The sequence below is a fragment of the Urocampus carinirostris genome, chromosome 11 (genome assembly GCF_059441175.1).
Source record: "Urocampus carinirostris isolate Australia breed hairy pipefish chromosome 11, RoL_Ucar_1.0, whole genome shotgun sequence".
NCBI lineage: Eukaryota > Metazoa > Chordata > Actinopteri > Syngnathiformes > Syngnathidae > Urocampus > Urocampus carinirostris.
In genome coordinates, this window is record NC_142359.1 from 24,116,717 (window position 1) to 24,136,573 (window position 19,857).

At 37.7% G+C, this 19,857-nt stretch overlaps 2 protein-coding genes across 4 annotated transcripts in view; one reads left to right on the forward strand and one right to left on the reverse strand.

Moving 5' to 3' along the window:
* The first annotated feature begins 1,463 nt into the window (after positions 1 to 1,463).
* gphb5 (glycoprotein hormone subunit beta 5) lies at positions 1,464 to 6,817 on the forward strand. The gene is made up of 3 exons (XM_088347776.1): positions 1,464 to 1,507; positions 3,808 to 4,089; positions 6,591 to 6,817. Exons 2-3 carry the CDS (start codon positions 3,856 to 3,858, stop codon positions 6,777 to 6,779), a joined length of 423 nt encoding a protein of 140 aa, XP_088203902.1. The 5' UTR covers positions 1,464 to 1,507; positions 3,808 to 3,855; the 3' UTR covers positions 6,780 to 6,817.
* Positions 6,818 to 10,864: 4,047 nt separating this feature from the next.
* Positions 10,865 to 19,857, reverse strand: part of gpha2 (glycoprotein hormone subunit alpha 2) — a 37,903-nt gene continuing 28,910 nt past the window's right edge. For all 3 annotated transcript variants that reach the window (XM_088347527.1, XM_088347528.1, XM_088347529.1), the window contains 3 exons: positions 17,733 to 17,850; positions 14,921 to 15,105; positions 10,865 to 12,376 (listed from right to left, as the gene is read on the reverse strand). In XM_088347527.1, coding sequence (XP_088203653.1) covers positions 12,272 to 12,376; positions 14,921 to 15,105; positions 17,733 to 17,850 — 408 coding nt within the window. In that variant the 3' untranslated portion in view covers positions 10,865 to 12,271. The remainder of the gene's footprint in view (positions 12,377 to 14,920; positions 15,106 to 17,732; positions 17,851 to 19,857) is intronic.

Sequence of the window (19,857 nt, forward strand, 5' to 3'; positions counted from 1 at the left end):
GAAAAAAAAAAGAAAAATGGAGAACAGATAAGAAAGAAAATAGAGAACAGAAGAGAAAGAAAGGAAAAATGAAATTCAAGTCATGTTTATTTCTATAGCCCTTAATCACAAGAAGTCTCAAAGGGCTTCACAAAAGAATGAAAGAAAGAACGAAAGGAAAGAGGGAAGGAAGAAAGAAAAAAAGGAAGAATGAAAAAAAGGAAGAAAGAAAAAAAGATGGATAGAAAAGCGAAAAACAGAGAAAAGAAAAGAGAGAGAAAAACAGAGAACATAAGAGAGAGAGAGAGAGAGAGAGAGAAAGAAAGAAAGAAAGAAAGAAAGAAAGAAACAGAAGGGAAAGAAAAAACGGAGGAAAAAAGAAAGTAAGAAGGAAAGAAAGAAAAATAGAGAACAGAAGAGTGAGAAAGAGAGCGAAAGAATGAAAGAAAAGAAGGAAGAAGTGTTCATTTGGCACTGTTTTTTGTTGACATTACAGTATACGATACAGTGCCATCTAGTGGTCGAATATGACACGACGTACCCTTTTAAAAAATACATATTTAAAAGATAGTGTATCTATATTCGCTCACGTTTGTTTCACCACTGTGAGGCTCTAAATAGTATACAATCTCCGTCTGTGAATCAGGTGGCCCGCGGGCCGGATCAGACCCGCCAAGGCCGCAGACAACGCTTGGAGCAGTGCAAGAGAAAAATGAGCTGCAGGTTAAAATATGTCCACTTGATGTTGCCAAAGCCAGGTGCCTCTCACAAAGACGCTGTACTTGTATTCCTCTCTCTCTCTCTTTCTCTCTCTCTCTCTCTCTCTCCCTCCCTCTTTTCCGCCCTTTTCCTCTCACTCTCTGTCTCGCTCTCTTTTCTCTCTTTCTCTCTCTATCTCTTGCTTTCCCCTTCTCTGATTCCCCCTTCTCTTTTTCCCTCCTTCTCTTTTCTTTCCTTCTTTCTTTCTCTCTGTCTATTTCTCTTTTGTTTTCTTTCTTTCTATCTCTTTCTTTACCCCTCTCTCACTATTTCTCTTTTTATCTCTTTTGTTTCTCACCTTCTCTCTCTCTGCCTTCTCCCTTTCTCTCTTTCTTTGTCCCACCCTCTCTACTTTTCTCTCCCTCTCTTTCTTTTATTTCTTTCTGTCTTTTTTTCTTTCTCTCAACTCTACTCTCCCCCCGTCCCCGAAAATGTTTCTTGTATCGTGTGGCCCCCGAGTTAAAATGAGTTTGACACTCTAAGGAGAAACAGTAAAAAAAAATCACTCCATCCCAAACAAAAAAAGAGAGAAAACGTTCAAATGTGGCACGCAATCTCGCACACGTCCAGACGAGAGACTTTTGGGATTTTCCAATCTCCATTCTTAATATTTTTGAATCGTCTTTGCGATGATGTCATCATGTCCGTCAGCCCGCCCTCGCGAATTTCTCACACAGAATTTAAAAAAAAAACGAGAGGGGGAGGAATAAGCAAAGAAAAGCCTCCTGCCTTCAATGAGACTTGTAGAGCCACGAAGGAGACGCCAAAGGTGAGGCACTTTTTTCTTCTTCTGCGTTTTATTTGGGAAACGAGTGAGTTTTTGAGGCATACACACAAACATCATTTCTAATCCAGATTAAAACATAAAGTTTTGGGATGGATGGTGTCAAACTGCATTTGAATAACCCGTCAACCAATTGCTCCTCTTATTCACCTTACGAATCGATTAAAAGACACGACGCAGCACCTATTTACTCACATGCCATTTGTGTAAGCAAAATGTATTTCCCAAGTAAACGACCCAAACAATTCTTTCTGCATCTTGGTCCTTTGCTACAAATTTCTTCTGCAGAAAAGCTACAACAATGCCCCAGAAATACTTAAAAGTCTTGCGACAAAAAAACTACGAAATCCTACTACAGTAATACTAAAAGAGTACAACTACAGCAATACTCCCAAAATACTCATGCAGCAGTACTAAAAGATTCCGACAAAATACTTTTGTAGAAAAACTAAAAAATAATCCTACCACAGAAATTCTGCAAACATTGTTGGTTGGTTAGTTGGTTGTTTATTTGTTTATTTGTCTGTTTATCTGTTTGTTTGTTTGGTTGGTTGGTTGGTTGGTTGGTTGGTTGGTTGATTGGTTGGTCTGTTTGTTGGTTAGTTGGTTGGTTAGTTGTTTGTTTGTTTGTTTGTATGTATGTTTGTTTTTTTGGTTAGTTGGGTAGTTGTTTGTTTGTATTAATTTTTTGTTAGTTGGTTGGTTAGCTGTTTGGTTAGTTAGTTACTTAGTTAGTTGGTTAGTTAGTTAGTTACTTACTTGGTTGGTTACATGGTTGGTTAATTGGTTGGTTAGTTGTTTTTCTTCGTGTGTTTTTTTTTTCGTTGTTTGGTTGGTTGGTTAGTTGTTTGTTTGTTTGTTTTTATGTTTGTTTGTTTGTTTTTGTTAGTTGGTTGGTTGTTAGTTGTTTGTTTGTTGGTTGGTTGGTTGGTTGTTAGTTGGTTGTTTGTTGTTTTGGTTAGTTGGTTGGTTAGTTGTTTGTTTGTTTGTATGTTTGTGTTTTTTTGGTTAGTTAGTTGGTTGGTTGGTTAGTTGTTTGTTTGTATTAACTTTTTGTTAGTTGGTTGGTTAGCTGCTTGGTTAGTTAGTTAGTTAGTTAGTTAGTTAGTTAGTTAGTTAGTTAGTTAGTTAGTTAGTTAGTTAGTTAGTTAGTTAGTTAGTTGTTTTTCTTCATGTGTTTCGTTTTTTTCGTTGTTTGGTTGGTTAGTTGTTTGTTTGTTTGTTTTTATGTTTGTTTGTTTTTGTTAGTTGGTTGTTAGTTGTCTGTTTGTTGGTTGGTTGGTTGGTTGGTTGTTAGTTGGTTGTTTGTTGTTTTGGTTAGTTGGTTGGTTAGTTGGTTGGTTACTTGGTTGGTTACTTGGTTGGTTACTTGGTTGGTTAGTTGTTTTTCTTTGTATGTTTATTTTTATTTAGTTGGTTGGTTGGTTGGTTGATAAGATCCTTTAACCACTAGGGTCGTAGAGCACCATTTCCTGTGGCTTACCACCCAAATACTACCGCAGAAGTACTAATAGGATCCTACCAAAATACTAATACTATTGCAGAAATACTGCAGGAATTCTACCAAAATACTACAGAACCTCTACTGCAGAAATGCTACAGAAATACCACAAAACTACTACTATGGAAAAACTACAAAAAAAACTACAACAAAAAAAGTTCAATAATATGCTTATAGATAGATAGATAGATAGATAGATAGATAGATAGATACTTTGTTCATCCCCGAAGGGAAATTCACATTTCCAGCAGCATCCCTGAGCTGAGAACAATGTCTACATTATTAATGATTATAATTCCCCTATAAAGCAATAATAAATATATCAAATATATATTTTACATTTTCCCCGTACAAAAATTGTTATATGGTGTACACAATTTTAAACGGTCGAAAAGAGTATGAAATACGGGGAAACGTATAAGTTGACATAACTTAAAATTAGTTTTACCTGGTTATATCAGTATTATTTTCCCCCCATTTTATTAACACTCCACTTATTGAAACATGAATATTTTGTTTGTTTGTTTGTTTGTACATGATTCAATTGTTTGTTTGTTTGTTTGTTTATGATTCAAATTGAATCTTTTCTTCCGGCGCCGTCACGAATGGCAGCCACTCCAGCAGCTCCCGTGTTATTTTCGATTGTTCTCGATTGTTCTCAGCTCAGGGATGCTGCTGGAAATGTGAATTTCCCTTCGGGGATGAACAAAGTATCTATCTATCTATCTATCTATCTATCTATCTATAACGAATAACAGTAGAGAACTTGGCTTTGTTGCTGCAGTTCTTCGAGTGGCCACCAGACGACATCCTAGTGCGTTTGTTTGCACGCATGCGCATCTTGCCGCCGCTCATCCTGCTGCCGCTGCTGCTCGCAGGGCGCACGGCCGCGTTGCGCGTGGCCGAGACAATGCACGTGTCCGAGACGCGCGTGGCCGAAACCACGGCGCTGCACAGCTTCCGCGGCTGCGCAGTAAGAGACTTCACCTTCGTCGCGCAGAAGCCAGGATGCAAGGGCCTGCGGGTCACTACGGATGCCTGCTGGGGGCGCTGCCACACCTGGGAGGTAAAATAAAAAAAAAAAAAAAATAGGAATCAAAACCCGTGCAGTCATTCCTTAAAGCACAGGTGTCCAACTGGCGGTCACGGGCTGTTTCAGGCCCATCGAAACAATACCCAGCGAAGCACAGGAGAAAAATCATCTGTAGTTTTAATCACGCCAGTTTGATGTTGACAAAGCCAGGCGCCACTCGCAAAGCAACTAGAGCTATATACCTTGCTCTCTCTTTCTTTCACTCTGTCTCTCTCTCTCTCTCTCCCTCTCTCTCTCTATCTTTCTTTGCCTTTCTCTCTCCCTCTCACTTTCACTCACTCTCTCTCTCTCTCTCTCTCTTTCTTTCTTTCTTCCTCTTTCGTTATCTTTATTTGTTTTTCTATTTCATTCTATTTCTTTCTCTCGTTCTCATTCGCTCACTCTCCCTCTCTCTATCTCTCTCTTTCTCTCTCTCTCTTCCTGACTTTCTGTGTTTTTCTCTCTATTTTTGTCTTTATTTTTCTTTTTTTTTTTTTTTTTTTTCATTCACTTTTTCTCTCTCCTCTCGTTTACACTCTTTCACTTTCTTGCCTGTTCTCTCTCGTTTGACCTTCATTCTCTCTCTTGTTGACTTTCTGTCTCTCGTCCTCTCTCCCTTGTTATCTCTCCTCCCCTCACATGTAACCGTGCTCCTGGTATGAGTCGCTCTCTGTCTCTCTCTCTCTCTTTCACTGTTCTCTCCTTCACTCTCATTTTCTCTGATGTCTGTTTCTGTCATATTTTCTTTCGGTGATGCCTTTCTTTCTCACCTTCTCTCTTTTTCTCTGCTTAATCTACTAGTCCGGCCCCTGTGAGAGTTTTTTTTCTACCATGTGGCCCTCGAGCTTAATAAGCTAGACACCCCAGCCTTATTGGGAAGGTGTGTATTATTTAGCGCCTCCTAGAGGTGAAAAACAAACAATATGTATTTGAATAGTAAGCAAAATACATCTTCTAAAGGTATTCCCCAAAAAACAAAAACATGTCTGTTTTTTTTTTTTTTTTTTACCTGTTTTACCATTTTCCTCTCATTTTTTCACTTTTCTCAACTTACTTTTTTTTATGCCTTTTTTCTTTTTTTCTTCTCTTTTCCATTTCCTTTGATTTTCCATTTTTTGTTATTGTCTGTTTTTCTATGTTTTCATCTTTCTTTTCCTTTTTCTTGCTTCTATATTTTTTTGTGTCTTTTTTCCTTTCTATATTTCTTGTTTTTTTTTCTTTAATTTTCTATCTTGTTTCTTCTCTTTACTTCTGTTTCCTTTTCGTTTTTTTCGTTTTCTTTCCTTTTTTTCTTTAATTTTTGTTTTTCTTTTTGTTAGTCTTTTTTTTTCCTTTCACATTTGTCATTTTTCCTAAATTTTCTAATATATATTTTGTTTTTGTTTTCTTACTTTCTGAAAATCATAATTGCCCGGCATCTTGCTGCTATGGGTACCCAAAAATGCATAAAGGTTGGGCAAAAAACAAAAAGGAAGATGTTGTGTTTTCGACACAGTAAGTCTTCGTAGTTTCTATTCTTCCTTTTGCCTTGTGGTTTATCGAGGTTAACAAGCACTCTGCCACCACCTACTTGCAGCAATAATGGACTTGGGATAATGGATCACAGCTGCACGGCTGAAGTTAATCTCAGGTCAAAAGAACGGGAAAAAAATAAGCACTAATGTGTTCATAAGCCATTATCCCCAGTTCACTATTGTAGGGAGGGTGTGCAGAGCGGGCATATTTGTGTTCTGCACAGCGGCTCTTTTTTGTTCTTTCCACCTAAAATGGACAGCACCTATGCTGCTGCAACCCATTATCCCCGATCAACTATTACTGAGAGCAGGGGCTGGCAGAGTGCGTTTTTGTTTCAGTTCGGGTCACCAAACTGTGCCATAGTGGCCTGCCTAAATTTAAGTGCACTGTTTTCGCTTTATCCCAAGTCGACGACTGCTGAAGGGGCCCAGAGAGAGCAAATTTATGTAAAGCATGGCAACATGGCGTTTTTTCTGTTCCTATGACCTAAAGTGAGCTTGCCACATGTGGCCGCAATACATTATCCCTGGTCAATTGCTGCTGAGATTAGGGGCCAACAGAACACATTCTTTTCTGGTTCAGGCAGCTGAATTCTGCCATTGTGGCCCACCTGATATGAAGTGCAACCTCAGTAATACTTTACTGGGAATAATGGATCACGGTCAAAACATTGCATTTCATTTAAGGTGGGGCAGAAACAGCACGCTTTCTGACAAAAGTACCAATACTTGCCTGGAGCAGTAAAATATCAGGGATAATAGATCACAGGCTGCACGGGTGCACTTAATTATATTATTATTTTAAATTAGGTGGAAATAATTTCAAAAAAGAGCCGTCAAGCCAAACAGAAGTGCACTTGCTGCATCGGAGATAACAGGTCACGGCACAAAATAGCCGCCAGGCCACATCAATATGCCATCGGGGATAACGGATTTGAGTGTTTGGAAACCATTGTGCCAACTTTGTTTGTTTTTGTGCAGAGGCCAGTGCTGGACCCCCCTCACATCCAGCGTCATCACCGCGTGTGCACATACTCGCTAATCCGCTATGCTAGCGCGCGACTACCCGGCTGCCATCTTGGAGTCTCGCCTCTTTATTACTACCCGGTAGCCGTCCACTGTCACTGCGCCGTGTGCAGTACCACAAACAGCGAGTGTGAGAGCTTCTGATTCTCCTTCCAAATCAATAAAATATTCTTGAACTTGAACCCATCTCTTCTGTGCATCCTTCCCAAAACATCTTTAGTCTTCCTGTGAATATTTGTTTTTAAAGGTACAGTGTTTTGGTATTTCTCGTTTTTTTTCAATCACGTTGCAGCAAACGTCACATTAAAAAATTAACAAATCTCCTTAAAAGGAAGAAGATTTTTAAAAAGATAGAATAACATTAGCGATTCTTCTACAAATTATTATTATAATTAATCTTTTTCTGTATTTTCCCCAATTTTTAGTCATTGGGTGACCACGCCCCTCAATTCAAAGCAGGGAGGGAATGAGTAATGAAGGATTTTATACATTTGACTATAAAGGATTTTATACGATTGAATACAAATTACATTTACTGCAAAAGATAGTCACTGACTGGGCTGTAGTACAAGGTCAGGGCAGGCTGGTGGAAGACGTTGTTTACAGGAACGGCAGGAACGGGACGTACTGCTGATAAGATAATCAGCACACCGAGGCGCTGTTGACGCAGAAAAGCCCTGATGACGCAAAAAGGCTCGGTGTTGATTTAAGGACCCCAGACATCGGGACGCTCGTCTATGAGATGGTGAAGCCCAGGGGGCTTCCTTGGCACGCCAATGGGAGGAGCCGGCATACCATTATGCTGGGAGAAGATGGCTAATAGGAGAAAGCTAAAGGACATAAGAAAAAGGCTTCACACAGACTCAAACGTCGCTTCTTCAGCCGTCTCCGATGAAATTCACTTCGTTATTTTGGGAAAATAAATCTGCCCCCGCGTGGAAATGTCGGCTTCCTGTTCATTTTTCCCTCAAGAAACAAGCTCGCATAAATTGTTGGGTGAATGTAGGTTGTGTTTGGTTATTGGAGTCAGATAACTAATCTGAAGAGTTTGGTAAATGGTACATTTTGATAATTTAATTACCAACAGTACCAATGTTGTAAATCTTAGGTATGACTCAGCCGGAGCTTGAATCTGTTACCTCACAGTCCTGAGGCGGGCGCCCAACCCCAAGGCCATCGAGCTGGTCGACTCCTATGAATGATTAAAACGCATTATCAAAGATTACTTATATTTTATTGCCTCTTTAACAATGAGACTCATTGTTATTGAGGGCTATACAAATAAACACGACTTGACTTGATTTTAAAAAAAGTCTGTATAATCCTGGTTGTAACGTCAGGAAACTCTTTTTACTCAGATTTTTTCTTGCATGTCCTGCAAAATCTTTGTATCTTGAATTTATCGTTGCTTGAGATTTTACTGTATTTGACTTATAACAGTGGTGGGTCGTCTGGGCCTGCAAGGCTTTCTCTGCTGGCCAAAAGATATCTGAATCATGTGAAGGTATTATCTGTTGTTCTTGAATACTTATCAAATAATTCCAAATAGTCTGTCAGCTTCCGTTTATTGCTTTTCCCCTGGTTGCGCTGCTTCCTCTTGTGTGCTTTCATATTTGAGCATTTAACCAATTACATTTCAGCCATTATTCGTTGCCAGGCTCGGAACTCTACCCGGAGGCCTTCACAAACAGATCTGCAAGCCCTCCTGGGACATAAGTGTTGATGAAACTGTTAGTCAATAAGATTTCTAGTTGGCAACATCAAGGCCTTCTTGCAGGCGTAAGGAAATGTCAGCTTTGTTGTGGTCATGTGCCAATGCCTAAAATCCACTGTACTCATTTATAATAGAATTTATTTTTTCGCTCCACAATAGATTTTTAACTCATTTAAACTTTGAACTTTAATGTCAAGCAACTCTCTGCAAAAACATCACAAAATGTTAATTGAAATGTTTTCAGTGTTACAAATAAACCCGGGGTCTCAAACTCAAGTGAGTAGGGGGCTGCTGAAGCCGAGGTTGGGGCAAATGGTGTTGTCCACGAAAACAAAGCTGATAAAAACATTCCACTGTTCTTAAAGGGACAGTGTTTTATATGGGTTCCTCAAGATGTCGCTTTAACGTGCAGTGCAACCAAATATGAGTCTAAGAAGGACTTCAATCTACGGGGACTGAAAGTGAGCAGAGAGCACGTGTTTTCTTTTCCAATTCTTAACTAGCGTTTCCAAAAGAAAGACAAAAATAAGGGAAAAAGATTTTTGGGAATAAAGGTATAAAAAAAGGAAGATAAAATAAGAAAAAAAGGCAAAAAAGGACACCGTAAATAAAAAATAGGGGGAAATAAAGCAAAAAAGGAAAATGGAGAAAAGAAAAATAATACGGAAAAAAAGGAAACACAGAAATTAAAGAGAAAAAAAGAATAAAAACGAATAAAATGCTATTTTCTCTCTTTTTCTTTTAATTGTTTCATTTTTTTTTCTTTTTTTTTTCTTGGGTTTCACTTTTTATCTTACTTCTTTTTTTGACCTTTTTCTTTTCTTTTTATTATTATTTTTTATTTGTATTTTCTTATTTCCCCTTTTTCAAAATAAGGTCCGTTTCGGTCACTTTGAGTCTCCGTATTTTGTCACCTTGTGCTTTTAGCACTCGTTTTCGGAGGCACGGCATAATTCCGCGACATCTAGCGGGAAAACAGTACACACTGTCCTTTTAAATTTCATGTCAAGGCGCGTCTGAGACTCCCGAAATAAATTATGAAATACAAGAATAAACTTTATGTAAAACAAACGATGCCTGTAAAACATAGGAGGAAACATATTAACGGATGTACAAAAAAAAAGATAAAATACAAAACGATTTGAACCTTTTTATACTAAACACATTTAAACTCAACAACACAGAATCCCTATAAAAAAAAAAAAAACAATTTCAAGAGAAAAAAGGGGTCCGGAAGAGAACGGGCTGTTGATTGGTGGGAAGCCAAACCCAGTCGTCCAATTTCAAGAGCGAGGCGCATAGACAATCACTGAAGGCCTAGGTGTGAAATGCACGGCCCATGTCTGTGTATTAACACATTCTCAATCTAACTTTAATTTCTGTGACTTTAATAATGAATACATTGAGATTTTACATAAAGGAGTAGTTACTGTACATTTATTTTACATACCAGTTGAATTTAGTTAGATCAGGCCTTTTGGGAATAGCCATTACGCTGATGTGGCCCTCGGGGAAAATGAGTATGACTCCCCTGGTTATATACCCATGTAGTTAGCATTCTAACGGGAAGTTTTTGTGATATATACTGTGTATATATATTTAACGGCAACCTTTGAAGGTTAATGTTTGAGGCCATTTGGCCAAATAAACAGCAGTAAAAAGAAAAGAATAATCATCCATGATATCTGGGAATTCGACAGATATCGGTATCCACATTATTATTCATTAAACTGGCCGAAGAAATAGATTTAAAACTGGGTTATTTACAGTGTTGGGCAGGTTACTTCATAAAAGCAATTAGTTGTGGTAACTTACCAGTTCTTCCAAAAAGTAACTGAGTTAGTAACTGAGTTACTAGGGAAAGTAACTATTTACGTTATTGTAAAAATAAGTTGTATATCAAAGAATGATTTGGTTGAATAGAGAAGAACAGACTTCCAGAGAGTTGTAATATTCATTGCACATCGCAAGCAATAGATTTATCCTACACTTGAAGTGCAACAAATATACAAAGTAAACAATATAATAAATAAAAAATAAGCAGTAAACAATATAAAGTAACTTTAATCAATTAAATCTAACTCGAATGGTCTGTTGTAAAGATGGGAATTCCGACTCTTTTCGGCTTGGATCACTAAAAAGAGTCCTACTCTTTCGGCTCCCAAATGGCTCTTCAGGTTGTTATTTCGTATATTACAATGTATTATGTATTACTATGAATAATGCAAAAGGGGGAAACTAAATAAAAAATAACACTTAAATGTTAACACTGAAAAAACAGGAAACATAAATTAAAATATTCATAACTATACAAAGAAAGAGATGAAATACAAAATAATTTTAGAGTCAACAGCAGAGAATCCCTGAAAAAAATGCTTTTTGACCAATCACAAGAGAGATATGTCGTCTCAATGGGAACCGGCATTTGATTGGTGTTTAGCTGGCTCCCACTTAAAGGAGTCGGCTCATAAAGACGTATCGTTTAAGAATAGCAAGAGTTGCTGCTTGCCCCAAAAGGCCCTTATTCGCCTTTTCTTTCGCTATTTAACTATATAGTAGTCGCTATTTTGAATTGCAAAAATATCCGAAAGGCGTGAATATAAATATACTTGGAAAGCAGAAAACTACTTTATTCAAGGTAACGCGCCACTTTTGACCGTCAGTAACAACGACAATGTTGGTGGAAAAAAAATGATGAATTAGATTACCACGTAACTAGAAAAATAACTTTCTTACGTGTTATTCATAACGGTGTTATTTACAACACTGGCTATTCATGTTCAGATGCAGCCGAGCCTCTCTCTCCCTCTATCCTGCATTCTGTCTCGGACGCTTATAACTTATTTAATCAGCGCCTTCTGATTAAATAAACGACACAGCAGAAGAGCGTCAGAGCGGAGTATACAGCAGCGGCACTGCTAACTCCTGAGTCCTGACATGCCTGTGAATCAAGGCCGCTGATAACATTGAGATTTTAAAAGGTCTGTAGTAGAAAAACATGTATGTAATCAAGAGACAGCGTAAAAAGTGTAGTTAACTTGTTATAGCGAAGCACGTCCAGGCAGAGACAGATAGATTAGCTCTTATCATACCATTAGTTTGTCAATCAAGCGTGTGTTTGTGATTGCGAGAGGAGCAGGATAAACAGGCTGAAATAAAAGCCTAGGTGATTAGATGTTACCATAACATTAGTCCGTCAATCTGGCTTTAAAACAAGAGTGCCCACACTTTTCAGCTCGCAAGCTCCGTTGAAATTTCTATTGCTTTGAGCAATACGGTTTTATGTTGCTTTTTTTGCGACGCCTTAAAGTGTTTATCAAATAGACTTGGTTTAAGTTAAAGATGAGTCATGTTAATTGTGTTGAAATTCTTATTTATTTACAGTAAAAGGTTTCAGAGAGCTATTCAAGTTTTATTTGACTTTATAACAAATATTCAGCATTATTAACCAATTTGTAATCTTTGACAGCAAATGAATATTGGATCCAAAGATCAGTTATCGTCCTCCTCTTAATACTCATAATCGGTATCGGCCGACATTGTTCTTTAACTGTCTAGCAGGCGAAGAAACGGGATGATGACAGTACACGCATCATCTCGATTTCATTATACTCAATTTTCTTTTGGGGAAATCGAAATAAAACGAGTCATCCCAACGTCCACGAGTTCAAAAGGCTTTTGATTTAATCCACACATCTTTTAAGTAGGTTTTAAATGCCATTTCATGCACTTGCATAAATTAAAAAGAAAAAGAAAAACAATAAATAAGCGGCACGTTTACATTCTTGAGTCTCGTTTACGGTGAGTGCGTCTTATCATTAGAATCTTTTCGACAGTTCCGGTCTCCTCTTCTTCAAGTTTCAATGCAGGGATGCGGATTTCCTCCCGGTCCTCGATTGTGTTTGTGTCGAGTTTGATCTTTTCAGTATCGGGACGAGCGACACATGTCGCAGCTGCAGGCTTCGGCCGTCGCGATCTCAAAATTGTCCTGACGCCGTCCCCCGAGACACTCCAGGCGCACTTTCACCTAGAGCACATATGTCAGAGTCAAGGCCTGCGGGCCACATTAGGCCCGCGAGAGGGTTTTACCTGGCCCGCGTGACGATATCAATATATTATTAGATCCGGCCCGCAGGCCGCTGCAAGCCAGCAGCCCGCAGTACGCATGAATACTACATTTCCCACAATGCAACGGGGACGCGCCGAGCGGGAGCAAAGCGGGAGGCGGTTTGATTTATTCAGCAGTCGATCAGCAGCAGTCATTAGCATAACAGCAAAAATTAGCCCACATATACCCATCAACAATGGCTAAACGGAAGGTGGACACTGAAAACCGGGGCTTTCAAACAAGGTGGGAGTTGGAGTACATGTTCACGGAGGTAGCTGGAAAAGTATCAGCGTCAGCCTCAAACAAGTAATGTAGAGTTGTAGTAATACAGTACTGTATATAAATGTATGTAAATACAGTAATAATACAGTAATCTTTCCTGTGCAATTACACATTTGAAGTTTTTACTCCGTTCAAGTTTAAAAGTTAAATATGCACATAAAGAAGGTCTTGTTTTTTGTTGTTCCCCTCGGGAATTTTAAAGCTTTATTGTCTATGTTGACTATGTTGTTTTTGTTTGCCGACTCTGTCCTGGGAGTGTTTCTTGTTTTTCGGCTTTTCATGGAAAATAGATCTTGATGTGGACAACAGTCTTTTGATAAAATTGTCTCCTATTTAGCAGAGAAAATGACTTTTGATTGTTATTATTTGTTAATCAGTAATTCCTTTTTTTCACACTAACCCAGAGAAAGCCCAGAAAGGAAAGTCAATGTACATTTGAGCAGGACAGATGAGGTCCAGTGTGTTGATTGCTATTGGTTTTAAGTAACAAGAGATTTTTGCACTTTATTTTATTGTATTTCGAGGCAATATTTCTTTTTAATAATTTCAGATGATTGAATGATAGAAAATGGTTATGAGTTGTTGTTATGAGATATGTTATGAGTTTTTTATATAAAGGACATTTGTATTTTGTGCCTGCTGAAATTAAAAATGACTGACAGAGTCATAAGAAAATATTGCTTTATTTATACAATCATATTGTAATATATTTGTTGTGTTTTCAGTAGGTTAAATCTTGGTTTCAGTAAAGATTGGACAGTCCGGCCCTCGGCTTGTAGCCAAATGTTTTATTTGGCCCTCCGTCCATTTGACTTTGACACCCCTGACCTAGAGGATCGGAAGATAAAATCGAATAGAATCGAATTGTGTCAGGATAAATAGACAAAAATATTTACAAGGTAGTGCTTGGAGATTGGTCTAAGCGGTTTCTTTTGTAATAGTGCAAAGGATTTTGGGAATTTGTATCAGTACACCCATTTTCAACACAACTGGCAAAATATATCACTTGTGATGAAATGTTTTTTTTCCCTTTTCACTTTACTTCTTTCTTTTTTTATCTTTTTTCTTGATATATTTTTTTCCTTTCTTTATCCTTTCTTTTTTAGTTTTTTTCATTCATTTTATCCTTATTTTCCTTCTTTTGTCTAGCGTTACACCGTTTCATCTTCTTTTCTCTAATTTTCTTCCTTTATCTTTCTTTTCTTTTTAATATCTTTGTCTTCTTTATTTTTCCTATTTTGTCTTTCATTTTCTGTTTTGCCTTTGTTCTTCTTCTCCTTTTCTTTTTCCTTTTTCTTTCTTTTCTTATGTATTTGATTTCCTTTTTTTCTGTAAATTTTTTGACTTTTTTCTTTCTTTTTGCGCTTTACTTTTTCTTTTTCTCTCTCTTTTTTGTCTTTTGTTTTTCCTCTTACCTTTCCTTCTTTCTTTTCTCTTTTCCATTTTCATTCATTTCATTTTTATTATATTTTCTCGATTGCTTTTCTTTCCTTTTTTCCTTTGTTTACTTTTTTATCTGTCTTTTTTCCTTTTTTCTTTGTTGTTCTTTATTGTCTTCTTACAGATTATTTGTCTTTTTTTGGAGACCCACGAGAAAAGTTGCTTGTTACACTTGCCCTGGAATTTTCCCTTCACTCCCTTCTGCTATTGCTTTGGGGTTTTGTCAGGTTTTACACATGATATTGTTGTAAGGATGTTTTTATTGTCGATTAGAGAAAAAAAAAAAAAATATATATATATATATATATATATCGTGATACAATAATGTAGTCATTTTTTTAATGGATTAACCAATGATTTGTTATAATGATATGATCATTTGTCTATATGATTGATTGAAGCGTCTAAAATTACTCAGAGGACCTGTCACTTAAGTCTTTAGCCTAAACCTGTCATCCCTTTATCATAAATAAATGAGAGAAATACAAATCAATTGTGTTCCTTTTATTTCTGTTCTCTATTTTCTTTTCTTTGTTTTTCTTTTTTCTTATTCTTTTTAGAAACTGTCTTTATGCCTGTCAGTCCTTGTTTTCAGGGACTTCCAGCAGGCAGAGGGCAACCATACAAAGAGGTGGCGGTTGGGATGAGAGGAATTATTATGAAATATATTCGGCCCTATTGCGGTATCGCATGCCGGCAATGTCCTCCAGACAAGCGTAACTGGTCTCCGGGCTTCCTCACCTTTGCCTCTTTGGCGATGGTGCAGCAGCGCGCCGCCGAGGTGACGTTGCGCGTGAAGTTGGAGGCCACCAGCACCGAATACCGGGACGGAAAAGCGCTGGACTCGCAGTAGCCGACGCAGGCGTGCACCGTATGGGTGCCGCGGCACGTGCCGCGACGGTCGCTGCGGATGCTGACGTTGACGGCTGAAGAAAAAAGGAAAAGGATTCGCTCATATGGACAGTGTTCATTTTACCTCTGAAAAGTGATAGGTCCCGGGGACTTGCATGCTCAAAAATCTATGGGTCCCAATAAAGATCGATGGGTCCCCAAAATTTAGTGTTATTGAGGTTGAAATTGTAAATCGGCGACAAATATATAATATAAATCCATATATTCATTCCGTTTAATCATCACAGTTTATTGGTAATATAAAGCAGTTATCACTTCAGATTTTTCAGTTCACAATATTGTATTGTATTATATAAAACAATATTGCTGAAATATTAATATATGTTTTTATTCAGTTTTAATCATCAGTTAATTGGTAATACAAAGCAGTTCTCTCTTCAGATTTTTCAGTTCACAAAAATGTCGTACATTATAGAAAATAATATTGCTGAAATATTAGTCTATATATTCATTATCCTTCTCATAGCGTAACCAGGAATATAATTTAGTCCATTTTGGCAGAAAAGTCCTTTTCTTGCTAGGAGTATTCTTTTGTTTATTTTCTTTCGTGGAATCGTTCGCTTCAACACACATGTTTTCCTTGCCTGCGCGATCTTCTGAAGAATTTCTCCGCCATTTTTTCGTGCCGGAATTATTGCCGTAGTTATCACTTTTTGCATTATGTTTCAACTTATTACTGACACTGAAGAAATTACCAATTTTGTGTTGATTTTACTTAACCTTCACCTTCCCTCGACGACAAGCACCACAACAATGACGTAATCTCGAAGCAACGAGATCTCGTTTGCCGAGACCGACGTGCAGACCAAAACTCGAACCGCGAGACCAAAACAACAATGGCGGATCTGCCTGACAAAAAGTTTGGAGTGCGGTAAATCTTTGTTTAAAAAAAAATGTAATCGGGTAATAATTAGAATTTTGTGTCAAAAAAGTTGCCTCTCGGGGACGCACGTTGATTTGACACAATGCGTCCCCAGCAAAAATTATGCGTCTAGGACGCAGGGACACGGGCAAACGAGAACACTGTATGGATGATGTTTTTTTTTGCCACGTAACTAGGGCTGCAGCGAAATCGATAATAGGAATATGCGACAATGTATTCCATTATCGACTGTTGTCGCCAGACACGATTTTCCAAGAGAGTGAGGCATCTGTTCATGAATATAATCTCTGCTGAGAGCCACTCATGTGCAATAGCGTTGCTGTCTCGAGCGGTAATATACACAAATGGTGGCGTCAACAAAGTACACATACTGAAACTTCTTAAGATTGGATACGGCGAATAAGAAGACTACTTCAAAAGTTTGTAAACCCGACCTTGAGTTGGATGGCAATAGCCTGGTGATGCACAAACATTTAGAGAACAGTGGACAATTGAACGCAGGAGTCTGACTCGCCTCGGTAAGATTCAAGTAACATTCAAGCAAATACGTTTTTGATAACACGCATTGTACATTTTATACGGTACATTATATAAAAGAGAGCTATGCCAGACAGTGCCTGACAAACGTATTAGAAATTAAATCCATGCAGTCCGAAGAACAAGTTGAACCTTTTTAATTTCAACCCTTATACTTTTATATCCTTACTATTTTTTTACCTAGTTGTTATTGGTATTTGTGTCTCATTTATTGCATGCTTGCACACCGGGTGAGAGGAGGTCATTTCATTTGTGCTTTATGTTGCGCATATGGAAAATTTGATCATTAAGTTTACAATGACGATGAATGTACTTCATAAAATACACAGTGTTTGATTCATTTACCGTTCTGTTACCGCTAATGAGCCTGTTCTCTGGTAAATTTTTGGCTGGTAGGTTGAATCCCTTAACCACTAGGGTCATAGGGGTACCATTTCCTTGGGTTTGTCTTGGGCAAGTACAGCCTGGTGGTGCCCATCCCTCTCGAAGCTAATGACTGAATTCATATTTTGAAGGACTGAAAGATTATTGTAGGTGGTTGTTGATTGACAGGGAAAGCGCTAAAACACTCGAAGCTCCGAACCTTAAATCGCCCCTGACTGTAAGAATGCAAACACTGTACATGCATGGCTGACTCGGTATCGGTCTTTGAATGGGTAAATGTAAAGTACATTGTAAAGTCAGGCCAAGTCACATTTATTTGTATAGCCCCTAATCACAAAATGTCTCAAAGGACTGCACAGGTTACAATTACTAAAGTGCTTTAGGAAGTCTTGAGTGACTGGTTAAAGCGCTACAGAGATGCAGTCCATTTACTGGAACCTCTTGGAAGAGAGACGGCCTTTGGACTGGACCGTTTTTTTCTCATCAAACACACTTCAATTATTTACTTGATTTCAATTTATTATTTATGCCTGTCCTTAAAATATGGACAGAGGTTTATTTATGCATTTATGTCTCTTCTGACCAAGCACTGTGCCAATTTGTTTTTAGTTAATTTTCGCACAAATCCGCAGTATGTTCAAAAAAATGATGCATTTTTCATATTACCCAATGTGTTTTTCATCATTTCCCACATCATTAAATCAACTTCATGCTAAATGTAAGAAAAAATCAATAATGATCCGATGATTCGACGTGTCGTTTTGATAGACGGTGACTAGTCGACTGTTATAATTGTGGGAAGTTGCAGCCTGTAACAAGTGAAAATATGGAACTCACCGTGCAAATGACAGCCTGGGGTGAGAGTGACGTTCTTGTCGCTTTGACTGATGGGCGAGAAAAGCAAAAGTGACATTGCTGGCAAAAGCAGCAAGCAGACGTTGAGCCTCATCGGCATCTGCTGGGCGAAAAGGAACACACTCATGGGCAGGGTTGTCAGAGTCAAACCTATGGAGAGCTGAATCAAAAATTTTACGTTTCGCCAGGCCCATCAAAATGCCTCATATAACTCTAGTGAAGCTGACTGAATATACTAACAACCTAAGAACTGTACCTCTTTATACAGGAGAATTTTGATACAAGAGTTTAATTTGGAACAAAAATCTTCCTACACGTACGGGCTTTCCCAGAGGCTACCACTAGAGAGTGCTCACCACTCATGACCGCTCACCGCCAGCATCAGGTCGTCCTGGCTTACGAATACAAACTACTACAGGCAAAAAAACTGTGCTGTCGTTTTTTGGGGGTGTTTACAATCATTTAAAGTTACAGTCACTTTCATTAAAAGTGTATAATAAGTCCTTAGATATCATCAAAAGTCTCATGATAATATTGTGCTAGTCGCATCTAATGACCACTAAAACTAGTGAGAGTGTCTGAAATATCATCTGCCAAAGCAACGCGACTCGATATTTGTTGTGTGAGTTGACCCCTAAAGCAACGCGACACAAATACTAAAGCTAAACACTAAATCCACATTTACTTAAAATAAGAAACATAGGATCAATTCTGCAGCTATTGTTATTGTTATTGCAGCCAGCAAGATGCTATTATTCAGGTACCAGTAGCCTATAATTTCTATTCTGGCAAAAGTGGATTAGATAGAATGATAGCAACTTTCTATCTTTCTCTTAACTGAAATAATTTCCAAAAATGGCGTGAACTAATGAAGTGCAAAAACAGATTCATCATGAATAACACTTTCTTCATGGAGAGGTATTGTACCGTGAAAACATATTCAACGATTCCTGGTGTATGATATAATAATGTACCAAGATCATCTCAAGGGCCATAGACAACCGTCTCGCAGGCCACATCCGGACCCCAGACATCGACTTTGACATATGTGCACTTTGTTAAGCCTAAATTATATTATATATATATATATATATATATATATATATATATATATATATATATATATATATATATATATATATATATATTTATATTGATACCTTGGCTCAACTAAAACAAATTGACGAAAAAAGGTCCAATGACTGAACGATGATAATAAAATGTCCTTCCATCTCACTTGAGCTGAGTCAACAAAGCATATCCCATCTTAATCCAGAGGGCATTGAACTAATTTTTGCCATTAGTCAAAATGCACTACAGAACTAAAAATTTGACTAATTTCATGATCAAACAGTAAATTTGGATCCCGAAAAACCCCAAAAGGAGCCAAACATGTAGCCAAATGAGATGAAAGGCCATTTTGCCAACTCAGTTAGCATCATTTGGAGAGAACTGGTCAGTCTGACGAAATGTGTTGGGAATTGATTGTGATTGGGTGCTTGTGATTGCCTCTGCGGCCAATAATAACGGCTCCTAAGGAAGATTATCACAATTTTGATCTGCACATTCCAATAATTATAATTTAGATACATGTTTTATTCACATTTTAGTTGTTTTTATACAGGTTTTATTAGTATTATGGAATGTAGGAAGGTGTCAAAATAAATCCCGTGACTTCCAATGGGAAAGATGTTTCAGTACTTAAACAATTTAGCGTTGAAACACTAATTTCAAACAAATTACGGCCGAGTAACTATCTATCACCGTAAAATGTTCAAAAAACTCAGTGTACCATACCTGCTTAAAAAACACATTTACAAATTACTTGATATGAGGCCAACACCTTTGATGATCAAGGATGTTAACAGTGTCTGAAACTCATGACAAAAAGTTAGTTTATGCCCAGCCATAAAGTTGCCTGCCCCATTTTTCACAACTTGAAACACAAAAAGTCGACTAATCGCAAAAAAAACATTGTTGCAAAGTATTAAGGATTGATAATATATTATATAACAGAACAACACTTTAAAATTAAGTTTATTATGAATCTACTTATGACATTCATTGCATATATATGACATCGCTGTTTTCCATCAGCCATCAGTAT